General features: G+C 37.9%; 1 protein-coding gene across 3 annotated transcripts in view; it reads right to left on the bottom strand.

Annotated features, from left to right (window-relative positions):
* Positions 1–13966, bottom strand: part of BORCS7 (BLOC-1 related complex subunit 7) — a 34301-nt gene that overhangs the window by 11891 nt on the left and 8444 nt on the right. For 2 of the 3 annotated variants that reach the window (XM_077748405.1, XM_077748406.1), the window contains one exon: positions 5196–5327. In XM_077748405.1, the coding sequence (XP_077604531.1) occupies positions 5196–5270 (75 nt within the window). In that variant the 5' untranslated portion in view covers positions 5271–5327. Of the gene's footprint in view, positions 1–1571; positions 1750–5195; positions 5328–13966 lie in introns of those variants that run through there. The other variant, XM_077748404.1, reaches the window with a different exon arrangement.

Here is a 13966-nt window from a genome sequence, read left to right as displayed (position 1 = left end):
TTTATACCTAATTATGTGTCTGTATGTGTATACACCCCCCCACACACACACTTTTTTTAAAAAACAGAATGCAAAAGTCATTAAAAGGAGAAGGAAGTAAGCGTGTCTACCACTAAAACTGATGTAAGAACTTCCGTGCACCAAGGCAAAAGTGAAACACCTCAAGCATAATTCTTATTTGATAAAAGGCAACATAACAATTTCTCAAAAAGAGACAGACTGCTCTGATACTGAATCCTAAAATGCGTATATCATGTGTAACCTCACACAAAACATACTCAGGATCACCAAATCAGTGACTTCAACAATAGTGTTATAGTAAATGCTTCTTCATACAGATGTTTCTTGTAGTCACTATCAATAAAAGCTAAGGGCATAAAATAAAAGGTAATTCTGTGAAGACAATTCTATTGGACCCTAAACTAATATGAACAAAGCTGCTATGAATATTCATATACAAGTCCAAAAATTTCTGGTCACATTATGCGTGTTACTACAATTACATAACTTAATAAAACAATATGGAAATTGATGAAATATGAGTTAAAAGAGTCAGAGTTACTATTACTATGAAAACTAAGTTGAAAATAAGCAATACTTGCTGAAGATGAGCAGCTAAGCCACCGCTATTGAATTAATTCTGAGCAAGATAGTGGTAACGATCTATAGAAGAAACTCACAAAAATCTAAAAAAGACTTTGTACTCAGATAGTTTCACAGGTGTATTCAAGATGTTCCAGTTTAAAGAAATGAAAACAGGAACTTAGATAATATGTTATGTGTATAACAAAATGAGAAACATGTAATCATTTCTCTTGGATAAAACCTAGGAGTAGAACAGCTGAGCCAACAGAAACATTTTGTTTGTCCATTCACTTATCAGTGGACATTGGGTTGTTTCCAGTTTGGAGCTATGATGGATAATGATACTATGCACATGTACAAGTTTTTGTGTGGATATATATTTTCACTTCTCCTAGGTGATTATTTAAGAGTACAATAAATAGGTCTTTTTTTGGACACAAAGTGAGCATACATAAAACTTTCTGGTGTGAAAATCATCATATGACTCCATTCACAGAAGCAGCTATAAGGGGAAATCGGGGCGAACAAGAAAGCTAATCTAAGAGACAGAAAACCAAGAATGTGGCCAGAAAGACAAATCAGAAAAGAACAAACCCATAAACGATGCGCAAAAGTGTGGGAAGAATCTGAGACGTTGAGGGCAAAACCATGCTGAATTTGGGAGCTAGAAAGGGAAAGGTCTTCCCTAGAGGCAACCCCATGAAACGAATTAGCAACTGGCTAGGACCGCTGTCTTATCCGCCGTCCAGCAGCAATCTCCGCTAGAGGGGATTCCCACCAAACCGTTTCTTTCCCTCCCCACAACTGTAATCCCTCTCAGCCTACACATCCCAGAATGCAACACGCGCCCTCCGCGAACTGAATTCTACTCCTCGGCTAGCAGGTCACAGCCTACAATTCCCAGGAGGAAACGCGATCTCCTTCCCACAGCTATGGAAGACTCGGGCCCCCGGAATATCGGGCCAGAAAGTCCACTCCCAGCTCACCTCGGAGCTCCGGGAGCCCTTCAGCACTTGCTTAGTGAGCGCGATGACGTCCGTACCACAGGTATTCACCTTCTCTGTAAGGAGACCCTTCACAGACTGACCAAATCGCGCTTGCGAATCTGGCGTCCCAGTCGCCATCACCTCATCTAGTGAACGCCTCCTCCCGGACAACGGCGAGTCGCTGGGGCCAAAAGAGCCGCAAAGCGGAAGGAAGCGAGGCGGTGTTTCTTACACCGTGGGAAAAGGAAGGCACGCATGCGCTTAGCGGAGGTTGACCTTAAATTCATTTAAAATACTCAGTTGATATCCTGAGGAAGATGAGGCCCAGGTGCACCTCTCTGGAGGGGATGGAGGACCTTTCATTAAATCCATAGATTAGACTGTAATCCTCAATTACAGTCCTACTCCTGCCATTTAGTTTGCGTCTTGTTTTTATCAGTAAGGAAAAAGTAATAATGTTCCGGTCTCCAAAAGTTATGAGAATGAATTAAGATCATTTAGTTCAACTTTAGTAAAATTGCGTTAACTAAATATCAAACTATGCTAGCCTGAGGGCAGAGAAAAAGAAAGAGAACAGTCTTTGTCCCTGAGGAGCCCCCAAGCTGTGTGAGGAGCCATGTAAGCAGCTAATAAATGAAGGAAGTGCTCAAAATCACTAGTAATTTTTGATGATAAATGATCTGTTTGTTCTATTAAAAGCAAACTTATCATCACCTTGGAAATGAATTAATAACTGAAATGTTTTTGCGTACCTCTGTTTCTTTGTTAGCTAATGCAGGAAAGATGAGAATAGTGTTATACTGCAAATTTTGTTCAAAATAACCTGTACTCAGATCAACATTACTTTCTCCTCCAAGTGCCTAGATTCATGTCTCTGTTGATTCTTTCATTTAATTCTTGTTCTTAACCAATTTTACTGAGGTATATAATTCATGTGCAATAACTATGTTTTTTAAAATGTACAATTTGCAATCCCTATCAAAATAACACCAGCATTCTTCACAGAGCTAGAACAAACAATCCAAAATTGCGTGGATCCACAAGAGACCCCAAATAGCCAAAGCAGTCCTGAAAATGAAAACCAAACCTGGAGGCGTCACAATTCTGGACTTCAAGCTGTATTACAAAGCTGTAATCATTAAGACAGCATGGTATTGGCACAAGAACAGACATACAGAATAGAGAATCCAGAAATGGACTCACAAACATTTGGTCAACTAATCTTTGACAAAACAGGGAAGGATATCCAATGGAAAAAGAGACAGTCTCTTCAGCAAATGGTGTTGGGAAAACTAGATAGCGACATGCAGAAGAATGAACCTGGACCACTTTCTTATACCAGACACAAAAATAAAGTAAAAATGGATGACAGACCTAAAGTAAGACAGAAAGCCATCAAAATCCTAGCGAAGAAAACAGGCAACAACTTCTCTGACCTCAGCCATAGCAATTTGTTACTTGATATGTCTCCAGAGGCAAGGGAAACAAAAGCAAAAATGAACTGTTGGGACCTCATCAAGATAAAAACAGTGAAGGAAACAATCAGCAAAACTAAAAGGCAAACAACACAATGGGAGAAAATATTTGCACATGACACATCAGATAAAAACTATAAAGAACTTATCAAACTCAACACCCAAAAAAATCTCGTGAAGAAATGGGCAAAAGACATGAATAGACGATTTCCAGAGAAGATATCCAGATGGCTAACAGACACATGAAACGATGTTCCATGTCACTCATCGTCAGGTTTTGATACAAATCAAAACCACAGTGAGATACCACCTCACAGGTACCTGTCAGGATGGCTAAAATTAACAGTCAGGTAATAACAGATGTTGGCAAGGACGGGGAGAGAGGAACCCTTTTGTACTCTCGTTGGGAATGCAAACTGGTGCAGCCACTCTGTAAAAGAGTATGGAAGTTCCTCAAAAAATTAAAAATAGAGCTACCCTATGACACAGCAATTGCTCTACTAGGTATTTATCCAAAGGATTCAGGAGTGCTTTTTCGAAAGGGCACATGCAACCAATGTTTATAGAAGCACTATTGACAATAGCCAAAGTATGAAAGAGCCTAAATATCCATCGACTGATGAATGAAGATGTGGTATGCGCGCGCGCGCGCGCACACACACACACACACACACACACACGCACACAATGGAATATTATTCAGCGATCAAAAAGAAGGGAATCTTGCCATTTGCAACGACATGGATGGAACTAGAGTGTATTATGCTAAGTGAAATAAGTCAGAGAAAGACAAATATGTTATACATGAAATCATATATTACAATTTCACTCATATGTGAAATTTAAGAAACAAAACAGATGAACATTAGGGAATGGAAGCAAAAATAATATAAAAACAGAAAGGGAGACAAACCATAAGAGGCTGTTAAATACAGAGAACAAACTGAGGGTTGCTGGCAGGGTATGGGGTGGGAGGTGGGCTAAATAGGCCATGGGCATTAAGGAGGGCACTTGGGATGAGCCCGGGGTGCTATATGTAAGTGATGAATCACTAAATTCTATTCCTAAAAGCGTTATTACACTATATGTTAACTAACTTGGATTTAAAATTTTGTTTTAATAATTAAAATTTTAAAAAATAATAATAATTAAAAATAAAATGGAAAAAAAATTTCTGACTTGGTAATTAAAAGTTCTCAAGGAAAATATGGTAATAAAATCCTTTCTGTGGCTGAAAAGAAAATAAAGTGTACAGTTTGTGGGTGCCTGGGTGGCCCAGTCAGCTCAGGTGTACTGTCAGCACAGAGCCTGCTTCAGATCCTCTGTCTCCTTCTCTCTCTGCCCCTCCCTGCTTACACACACTCTCTCTCTCAAAAATAAACATTTAAAACAATAAAAAATAAACTGTACAATGTGATTAGTGTGACAGATGTACACACCTATGAACCACCACCACTATCAAGGTACAGAGCATTTTTATCACCCACAAAAGTTTCCAAGTCCGTCTTTGCAGTCGATCTATCCCTCACTCTAGGCAACAATTGATCTGCTTTCTATCACTGTAAACTAATTTGCATTTCTAGAATGTCATATAATTGGAATAATACAGAAAGTATTCTTTTTGTCTGGCTTTTTTCAGCATAATGATTTTGAGAGTCATCCACATTGTGATGCATATCACTAGTCTGTTCCTTTTTATTTCTGAGAAATATTTCATCGTTTGAATATATCTCATTTTGTTTATCCATTCACCTGCTGATGGACATTTTGGTTGTTTCCATTTGGGGGTTATTATAAATAAATGTGCTATGGCATTCATATACAAGTCCTTATGTGTGTTGTTTTCATTTATCTTGGAAAATATCAAGGAATAGAATGGCTGGGTCATATGGTAAGTGTTTAGCTTTTCAAGATCTGCCAAACCACTTCCCGAAGTTTTTTTGTGTTTTTGTTTGTTTGTTTTACCACTTTACATTCCCAATAGCAGCGTAGGAGACTCCAATTGCTCCACACCCACAAATTTAGAAAAAGACTGTTATGTGGCCGTGGTAACAAGAAGTCACCTGTGGTAGACAGACTGGCCACTGACAGGTAGCTTTCATGATCCCCACCGCCTGGTGTTCACCTCCTGGTGATCCCCTTCACTTACATGTGGGCAGGATCTGTGGCTTGCTTCTGATCCAACAGAATATGCACAGGTGATGAGACATACCTGATTGTGCATACATGATTATGTGATTACAAAGACTGTAAGGCCCATCTTGCTGAAGTCTCTTGATGGCTGTGAAGAAGGAAATGGCCATGTTGGAGAACTCCACATGGCAAGAAACTGCAAGCATTATCTAGTCACTGAAAAATGAGCCTCCAGCTGAAAACCAGGGGGGAAAAAAGCACTCAATCAAACAACCTAAAGGAACTGAATGGTACTAACAATCAGGCAAATTGGGAAATAGAACCTTACCCATTTGAACCTCCAGATGAGAGCCTAGCCCTGGCTCACACCTTGATTGCAGCCTTGTGAGACCCTAAGTAGATGGCCCAGAAAAGTTGTACTTGGATTCCTGACCCACAGGAACTATAAGATAATAAATGTACATTGTTTTAAGCCACTGTTTTTGGTAATATTTTTATACGGAAATAGAAAACTATTATGCCACCAGAACTTGTTTGAAATCTGTTCAATCAGTTCATGACAACTCACCTCAGTGAATCCCTTTTGCGAATCAAGCAATCAGGGTCACTTCTGAAAGTCAGTCATCCAGGAATCCAATAATCACCCCCTTAGAGTGCCAATCAATCAACAGTAGTCTCACCCAAGTTACTTCCATAAAAGATAATATCAACCTTCTGATGTGTGATGATAAAATCACTGCCACTATCTATTTCACAGACTTTTTCATTGTCCCAAGCAGAAAACTCTGTACCCATTAAATATTTTCTATTAATTACTTCCACCCCCTGGTAACCTCTAATTTATGCCACTATAAATTTACATATTCTAGATACCTCTGGCAAATGCAATCGTACAATATCTGTCCTTTTGTGTCTAGTTTATTTCACTTAGCAAAAGGCTTTCAAAGTTAATTCAAGTCATAGCATGTATTAGAACTTCATTCTTTTTATAGCAGAGTAATATTCCACTGTATGTATATAACGCATTTTGTTCATCCATTCATTTGTTCATGGACACTTGGGTTGATTCCACCTTTTGATTATTATGAATAATACTGCTGTGAACATTGGTGTACAAGTACCTTTTTGAGTCCCTCTCGTCAATTCTTCTGGACACCTACCTAGTTACAGAATTGCTAGTCAGATGGTAATTCTATGGTTAACATTTTGAGGAACAAATGTAAGTTTCCACAGAAGCTATGCCATTTTACATAACCACCACAATGCATGGGGTTTCCAATCTCCATACTGTCACCAACATTTGTAATTATTTATATATATATAAAATACCCATCCTAGTGGGTATAAAATGGTAAGAATTTTTACTTTTGAAAGAAACTGCCAAACTGTCTTCCAAAGTGGTTGCATTCTCAGGGTGCCTGAGTGGCTCGGTTGGTTGAGCATATGATTTTTGATTTTGGCTTAGATCATGGTCCCATGGTTCACGAGTTTGAGCCCTGCATCAGGCTCTGTGCTGATGGTGTGGAGCCTGCTTGGGATGCTCTCCCTCCCTCTCTCTCTGCCCCTTGCCCCCTCAAAATAAACATTTTTAAAAAGTGGTTGCATTCCCACCAGTGACAAATAAGAGTTCCTGTTGCTCCACATTGGTGAGCATCTAATTTTGTCAGTTTTTTTGGATTTTAGCCATTCTAATAGGTATGTAGTGGGTATCTCATTGTTTTAATTTGCAATTCCCTAATGACATATGAGATTGTCTTTTCATATGCTTATTTGCCATCTATATATATCATCTATGGTGAGATGTCTGTTCAGATCTGTTGCCCATTTTTAAACTGGGTTATTTTCTTAGTGTTGGGTTTAAAAGTTCTTTGTATATTTTGGATATTAATCTTTTACCAAATATGAGTTTTGCAAATACTGTCTTCTAGCCGGTGGCTTGTTTATTCATTTTCTTCCTTTTTAAATTTATTTTTTAATGTTTATTTTATTTTTGAAAGAGAGAGAGGGGAGAGAGAGAGACAGAATGTGAGCATGGAAGGGGCAGAGAGAGAGGGAGACACAGAATTCAAAGCAGGCTCCAGGCTTTGAGCTGTCAGCACAGAGCCCTATGCATGACTCAAACTCATGGATCACAAGATCATGACCTGAACCAAACTCAGATGCTTTACCAACTGAGCCGCCCAGGCACCCCTGTGTCTTCATTTTCTTAACAGTGACTTTCACAGTGCATTAAATTTTAATGGAGTCCAACTTATCCATGTATTTCTTTCATGGATTATACTTATGGTATGAATCTAAAAAGTTATCACCTTGAGGTGCCTGAGTGGCTCAGTCAGTTAAGCATCCAACTTCAGCTCAGGTCATGATCACATGGTTCGTAGGTTCAAGCCCCGCGTAGGGCTCTGTACTGACAGCTAGCAAAGAGCCTAGCCTGCTTCCGATTCTGTATCTCCTTCTCTCTCTGACCCTCCCCTGCTCACTCTCTCTCTCTCTCAGAAATAAATAAAACATTAAAAATTTTTAATAAAAAAGTAAATAAAATGTTATCACCAAACTGAAGGTCCTTGAATTTTCTCTTATGTTATCTTCTAGGAGATTTACAGTTCTGTGTTTTTCATTTAGGTCTCTGATCCATTTTTGATAATAGCTTTTGTGGAAGATATAAGGTCTATTGTCTAATTCTTTTTTTCTCTTTATTTCCTTTTTTTTTTAATGTAAGAATGTCATTGTTCCAGCATCATATATTGAGAAAACCAGCCTTCCTCCATTCAATTGCCTTTGCCTCTTTGTCAAAGATCAGTTAACTATTTTTATTTGTGTCTATTAATGGGCTCTCTATTCTGTTCCATTTATCTATTTGTCTGTTCTTTCACCAATAACACAATCTTGATTACTGTAGCTTTACAATAAGTCTTGAATCAGGTAGTATCAGTCCTCCTTCTGTGTTGTGTTGGCAATATTGGGTCTTCTGCCTTTCCATATAAACTTGATAAGTAGTTTTTCAGTATCCAAAAATAACTGGCTGGGATTTTTATTAGGATTGCACTGAATCTATAAATCAAATTAGAAAGAACTGACATCTTACAAACTGAATGTTCCTATACACAAACATGGCATATCTTTCTGTTTATTTCAATATTTTTAAATTCCTTTCATCAGAGTTTTGTAGCTTTTCTCAATAAAATATAATACCTTATTATATGTGTATACCATATTTTATTCCTAAATTCTTCATTTTTTGTTAATGTAATTGCATTGTGTTTTACATTTCAAATTCCAATTCTTCATTGCTGATATACAGGAAAGCAACTGACTTTTTGTATATTAATCTTGTATCCTGCAACCTTGTTAATTTCCAGGGAGGTTTTGTTGTCGTTGCTGTTGATTCTTCGGGATTTTCTACATAATGTCATCTGCTGACAAAGACAGTTTTATTTCTTCCTTCCTAATCTGTGTCCCTTTTATTTTCTTTGTTTTATTGCATAGCTAGGACTTTCAGTACTATGTTGAATAGGAGTGGTAAGAACGGACATTCTTGACTTTTTCCCAACCTCAAAGGGAAATTAATCTTCTCATCATTAAATATGATATTAACTACAGGGCTTCTGTAGTTGTTGCTTATCAATTTGGGGAACTTACCCACTATTCCTAGTTTGCTGAGAGTTTTTATCATGAATAGATGTTGGCTTTTGTGAAATGCTTTTCTACACGATATGATTTTTCTTTTTTAGCCTGTTGATGTGAGAGGTCATATTAGCAAATTTTCTAATATTGAACTAGCCTGAATATCTGAGATAAATCCCACTTGGTCTTAATGAATGATTCTTTTTATATATTGTCAGATTTTTATATATTGTCAGTTACTAATATTTTGTTGAGGATTTTTGCATATATGTTCATGAAAGATAATGGTCTGTGACCTTCCTTTCTTGTATTGTCTTTATCTGGTTTTGGTATTAGGGAAAATATGGAAATTCTAGGGAATTAGTTAAGAAGTGTTCCCTCTGCTTCTCTATTTTGTAAGAGATTGTTGAGAATTGGTATAATTTTTTTTTTCCTTACATGTTTGGTAGAATTCAACAATGAAGCTGTCTGGCCTGATGCTTTGTGTTTTCAAGCATTATTAATTATTGATTCAAGTACTTTAATAGATATAGACTGATTCAGAGTATCTTGTGTGAGTTTTGGCAGATTATGTTTTTAAGGAATTGGTCCATTTCATCTAGCTTATCAAACTTGTGGACATAGAATTGTCTAAAGTATTTCTTACTCTTCTTTTAATGTCAATAGGATCAGTAGTGGTGGCCCCTCTTTCATGTGTGATTTTGGCTATTCACGTCTTCTCTCTTAGAAAAAAAGGTTTGCCTGGCTTGAGGTTTATCAATTTTATTGATTTTTTAAAGACCAGCTTTGGGTTTTGTTAATTTCCTCTATTGTTTTCCTGTTTTAAATTTCATTGATTCCTGCTTTAATTTTTATTATTTATCTTCTTCTGTTTGCTTTAGGTTTATGCTGCTTTTCTTTCTCTAGTCCTAAGGGGGAAACTTATATTATTGGTTTTACATTCTAGTATATACTTCCAGAGATATTTTATGCATATAAGGCAAAACAGTATATATATTCTTCTTCCGTTTTTTACACAAATGGAAGCGTTCAATACATGGTATTCTTATCTCTGCTCTTTTTACCTAACAATATATTTTGGAAATCTTTCCATGATAATCACATAAAGTGTTCCCTCCTTTCTCTGACTGCATTGTATTCTCATCTCCTATTGATGGGGGTATGTATATTACTGGAAATTATAAACACTGCTAAAATGATTCATTTTGTGCACTGAACTGTGTGACAGTTTAACTGTGTAACAACTCTAGACTGCTTCAATCCCAGCTTTTCCATTGACGGGTTGGATGGCCTTGGGCAAGTCCTTGTGTCTGTTTCCTTATCTGTAAATTAGGGATGGTGATGATTATAGCACGCTATAGAGCTGGCTATAGAGCTGTTTTAAGTATTAAGTTAAATATTACATGTAATACATGGCAAATGCTCAGTAAAGTTATTATTTTCCCAAATTGTTGGAAGGCTTGATTAGAAACAGTAGTGATTCTTTACCTCTAACAATAAAGTAAAAATTAAGGGAGATTGAACTTAATGGTCTCAAACTTTTTTTTTTAAGTTTTTGTTTTGTTTTGTTTTGTTTTTTAATTTATTTCTAGGAGAGAGAGAGAGAGACAGCGCGAGCAGGGGAGGGTCAGAGAGAGAGGGAGTCACAGACTGAAACAGCCTCCAGGCTCTGAGCTGACAGTCAGCACAGAGCCCGACGCGGGGCTCGAACCCACGAACCGCGAGATCATGACCTAAGCGAAAGTCGGACGCTTAACCGACTAAGCCACCCAGGCGCCCCAATAGACTGTATTCTTGAGTATAAAATAAAATACTAGACTGTGTTCTATGAGCCTGGGTTCTTCACTCAAGATTATGTTTGTGAGTTTCATCAGTGTTGGCACGTGTAGCTGCAGTTCGTTCTTTCTCATCTCCGTATAGTATTCCACTGTATCATGCATGATTATCTATTCAATAACCAATAAATACTTGGGTTTTTCCTAGTTTGGAATAATTATTACAAATGGTGCTGCTATGAGCCTAAGTGTCCATCAACGGACAGATGGATCAAGAAGATGTGGTTTATCTATACGATGGAATACTACATGGCAATGAGAAAGAATGAAATCTGGCCATGTGTAGCAACATGGAGGGACCTTGAGGGTGTTCTGCTGAGCAAAATAAGTCAGGCAGAGAAGGACAAATACCATATGTTTGCACGTACAGGATTAGGAGGACCTTAACAGAGGACCATGGGGGAGAAGAAGGGGGGAAATGGTAGAGGGAGAGAGGCAAACCATGAGAGACTCTTGAATGCTGAGAACAAACTGAGGACTCATGGGTGTGGGGGGGGAGGGGGGAGATGGGCATGGAGGAGGGCACTTGTGGGGATGAGCACTGGGTGTTATATGGAAACCAACTTGACAATAAACTATTGGTAAAAAAAAAAAATTAAAAACAAACAAACAAAAAAAATGGTACTGCTATGAACACTTTTTGAGTGTACCTTTGGTGAATATATGTACAAGTGTTGTTGGTTAAATACCTAAGAATGGAGTTCCCAGGCCGTAAGTTCAGCTGTAGTAGATAATGGGGCTTATGTTTTAGAAGAGGAACAAAGAAAACGGATTCAAAGGAAGTGGAAGCCACACGAACTTTCGGTCTGAATTCTGGTATAAAGTTACAAAGGATGCATTGATCATTTCTCAACACTGACACCAAATTAAAATAACAATCATCAAAGACTTGATGAATAAATCCAAAGGGAGATTCTTTGAAAAGATTAATAAAACTTCTGGCAAGTTAAGAAAAAACAGAAAGTGCACATTGTAAGAACTATTAATTGCCAAAATTGGCTCAAGAAGACTCAGAAGAGTTGAGGAGACCAACAACTATGGAAGAAATTGGAAAATTATGTTAAAGAGTTATCGCTCCAAAAAAAGCACTAAGACCTAACATTTTTCATATTACCTTCCTTTAGAAGTTCAAAGAATAGATCATTCTCATGCCATTTAATCTGCTTAAGGATATAGCAAAAGATGAAAAGTTTCTCCAATAACTTTATAAAACTAGTAAAATCATAATATCAAAACTTGACAAATGCATTAAGAAAACCACAACCCAATTTTTCATGAGTAGAGATGCAAAAGAAATAAAATCCTAAGTAATACAAAGAGATTTCAATTCTATATGAAAAGAAGATGCTCTTAGTAAGTTATTACTAACTAGGAATAGTTGGATACCAAGAAATCTACTTATATAATGCATCTGATAAGTTAGTTAGTATTTGTCACAAGTCTTTAAAATATGCATGCATGGCCCTTGAGCAATAATTCTATTCTTAGTATTCTACTGTAAGAAAATATTTTTATGCACAAAGGTTTCACTATAAGGCTATTTGGTAGTGTTGTTTATATGAAAAACAAAGACAAAAATGGAAACAACCTAAATGTCCTATAGTACAGGATCAATTAAATAAGCTATGCTGTATGTATGATACACACACAATGGAATGATATGCAGTCATTAAAAATAATGTTGTAGTGCGAGCACCTGGGTGGCTTAGTTAGTTAAGCGTCCAACTTAGGCTCAGATCATGATCTCATGGTTTGTGTGTTCAAACCCCCATGTCAGGCTCTGAGCTGACAATGTGGAGCCTGCTTAGGATTCTCTCCCTCCCCTCCCTCTCCCCTTCCCCCACTTGAGCTGTCTCTCTCTCTCTCTCAAAATAAATAAACTTAAGAAAATAATGTTATAGAAAAGTCCTTAATAATAGAAAAATATCCATGCCAAGAAATGCAGTATGGATGGCCTCATTTAGGTTAAAAACACATTTCAGGAGCACCTGGGTGACTCAGTCGGGTAAGCGTCCCTCTTGANCTTTTAGCCTCCTGCATTATCCAGATTTTCTGCAATTATCACGTGTAACTCTTATAACATGGTGATGAGGTCAGGAAGCAACACTTTGTTTTTTTGTTTATGGGAGAAGGGGAAAGAGGCAGAGGGAGAAAGAGACAGAATCCCAAACAGGCTCCATGTTCAGTGCAAAGCCCAACGTGGGGCTCAGTCCCACAATTCTGGAATATGGTCTGAGTATCCAAGAGCTCAACTGACTGAGCCACCCAGGTGCCATTGAAGCAACGTTTTTAAAAAATTGCCATTTCTTGGGGCGCCTGGGTGGCTTAGTCAGTTAAGCGTCCGACTTTCGCTTAGGTCATGATCTCGCGGTTCGTGGGTTCGAGCCCCGCGTCGGGCTCTGTGCTGACTGCCAGCTCAGAGCCTGGAGCCTGTTTCAGTCTGTGACTCCCTCTCTCTCTCTGACCCTCCCCTGCTCACACTGTTTCTCTCTCTCTCTCCTAGAAATAAATAAAACATTTAAAAAAAAAAAAAGAAAAAAAATTTGGAGTAATGGGCAACCAGGCAGTCTGGCTTTCAAGGCCCTGCCGGTTTACCTTCTTTATGAGGTCCCCTATCTGCTGCCTTCCTGCTTCATTCCAGCAGCCCACACACCAGTCTGTACTCCTCATAGTAGAGACGCTGGTAAACCATCCCCAGAGATGGGCAGAAATTCCATTCCCCACCTTTGTGAATCTCACTCAGTGGATCCTGGTTGCTTGTCTGAGGATCCACTTCTTCTATGATGATTGACACCAGGAGTGTTCACCTCCTTGGGGCTGTGGCTTCATCTGTGAATGTCAAATCACTGATAAATACTGATTGAGCCACTGAAGTTTCCAGCAAAGGATAAGAAGCTTGTCTGTGAGGAAGATCTACTAATAAGAGCACAGAGAAACTAGGAAGCCCATTGTGGTAAAATGATAAAAAGAATAAATATTGAATAAATACTTATCTCATACCAGGCAGCACTTTTACGTGCATAATCTCCTTGAATCACAACTAACCTGATCAGTAGATGCCATTATTATTTCAATTTTACAGAGGTGGAAACTGAACCATAATCAATTAACATATACTTCACATAAAATTATCATATGACCTAGTAATTCCATTCCTAGATATATTACCCCAAAGAATTGAAAACAGGGATTTACACAGATACTTGTACAGACATGTTCATAGCAGCATTATTTACAATAACCAAAAGGTAAACACAACTTAAATATCCCCCAATTGATGAATGAATAAACAAAATGAGGTATACCCATACCTTGGGATATTATTCGG

This window comes from Crocuta crocuta, unplaced genomic scaffold, assembly GCF_008692635.1.
Source record: "Crocuta crocuta isolate KB4526 unplaced genomic scaffold, BGI_CrCroc_1.0 scaffold619, whole genome shotgun sequence".
NCBI lineage: Eukaryota > Metazoa > Chordata > Mammalia > Carnivora > Hyaenidae > Crocuta > Crocuta crocuta.
The sequence above is the reverse complement of the archived record's forward strand: the minus strand, read 5'-3'. Positions and strand labels throughout refer to the sequence as shown.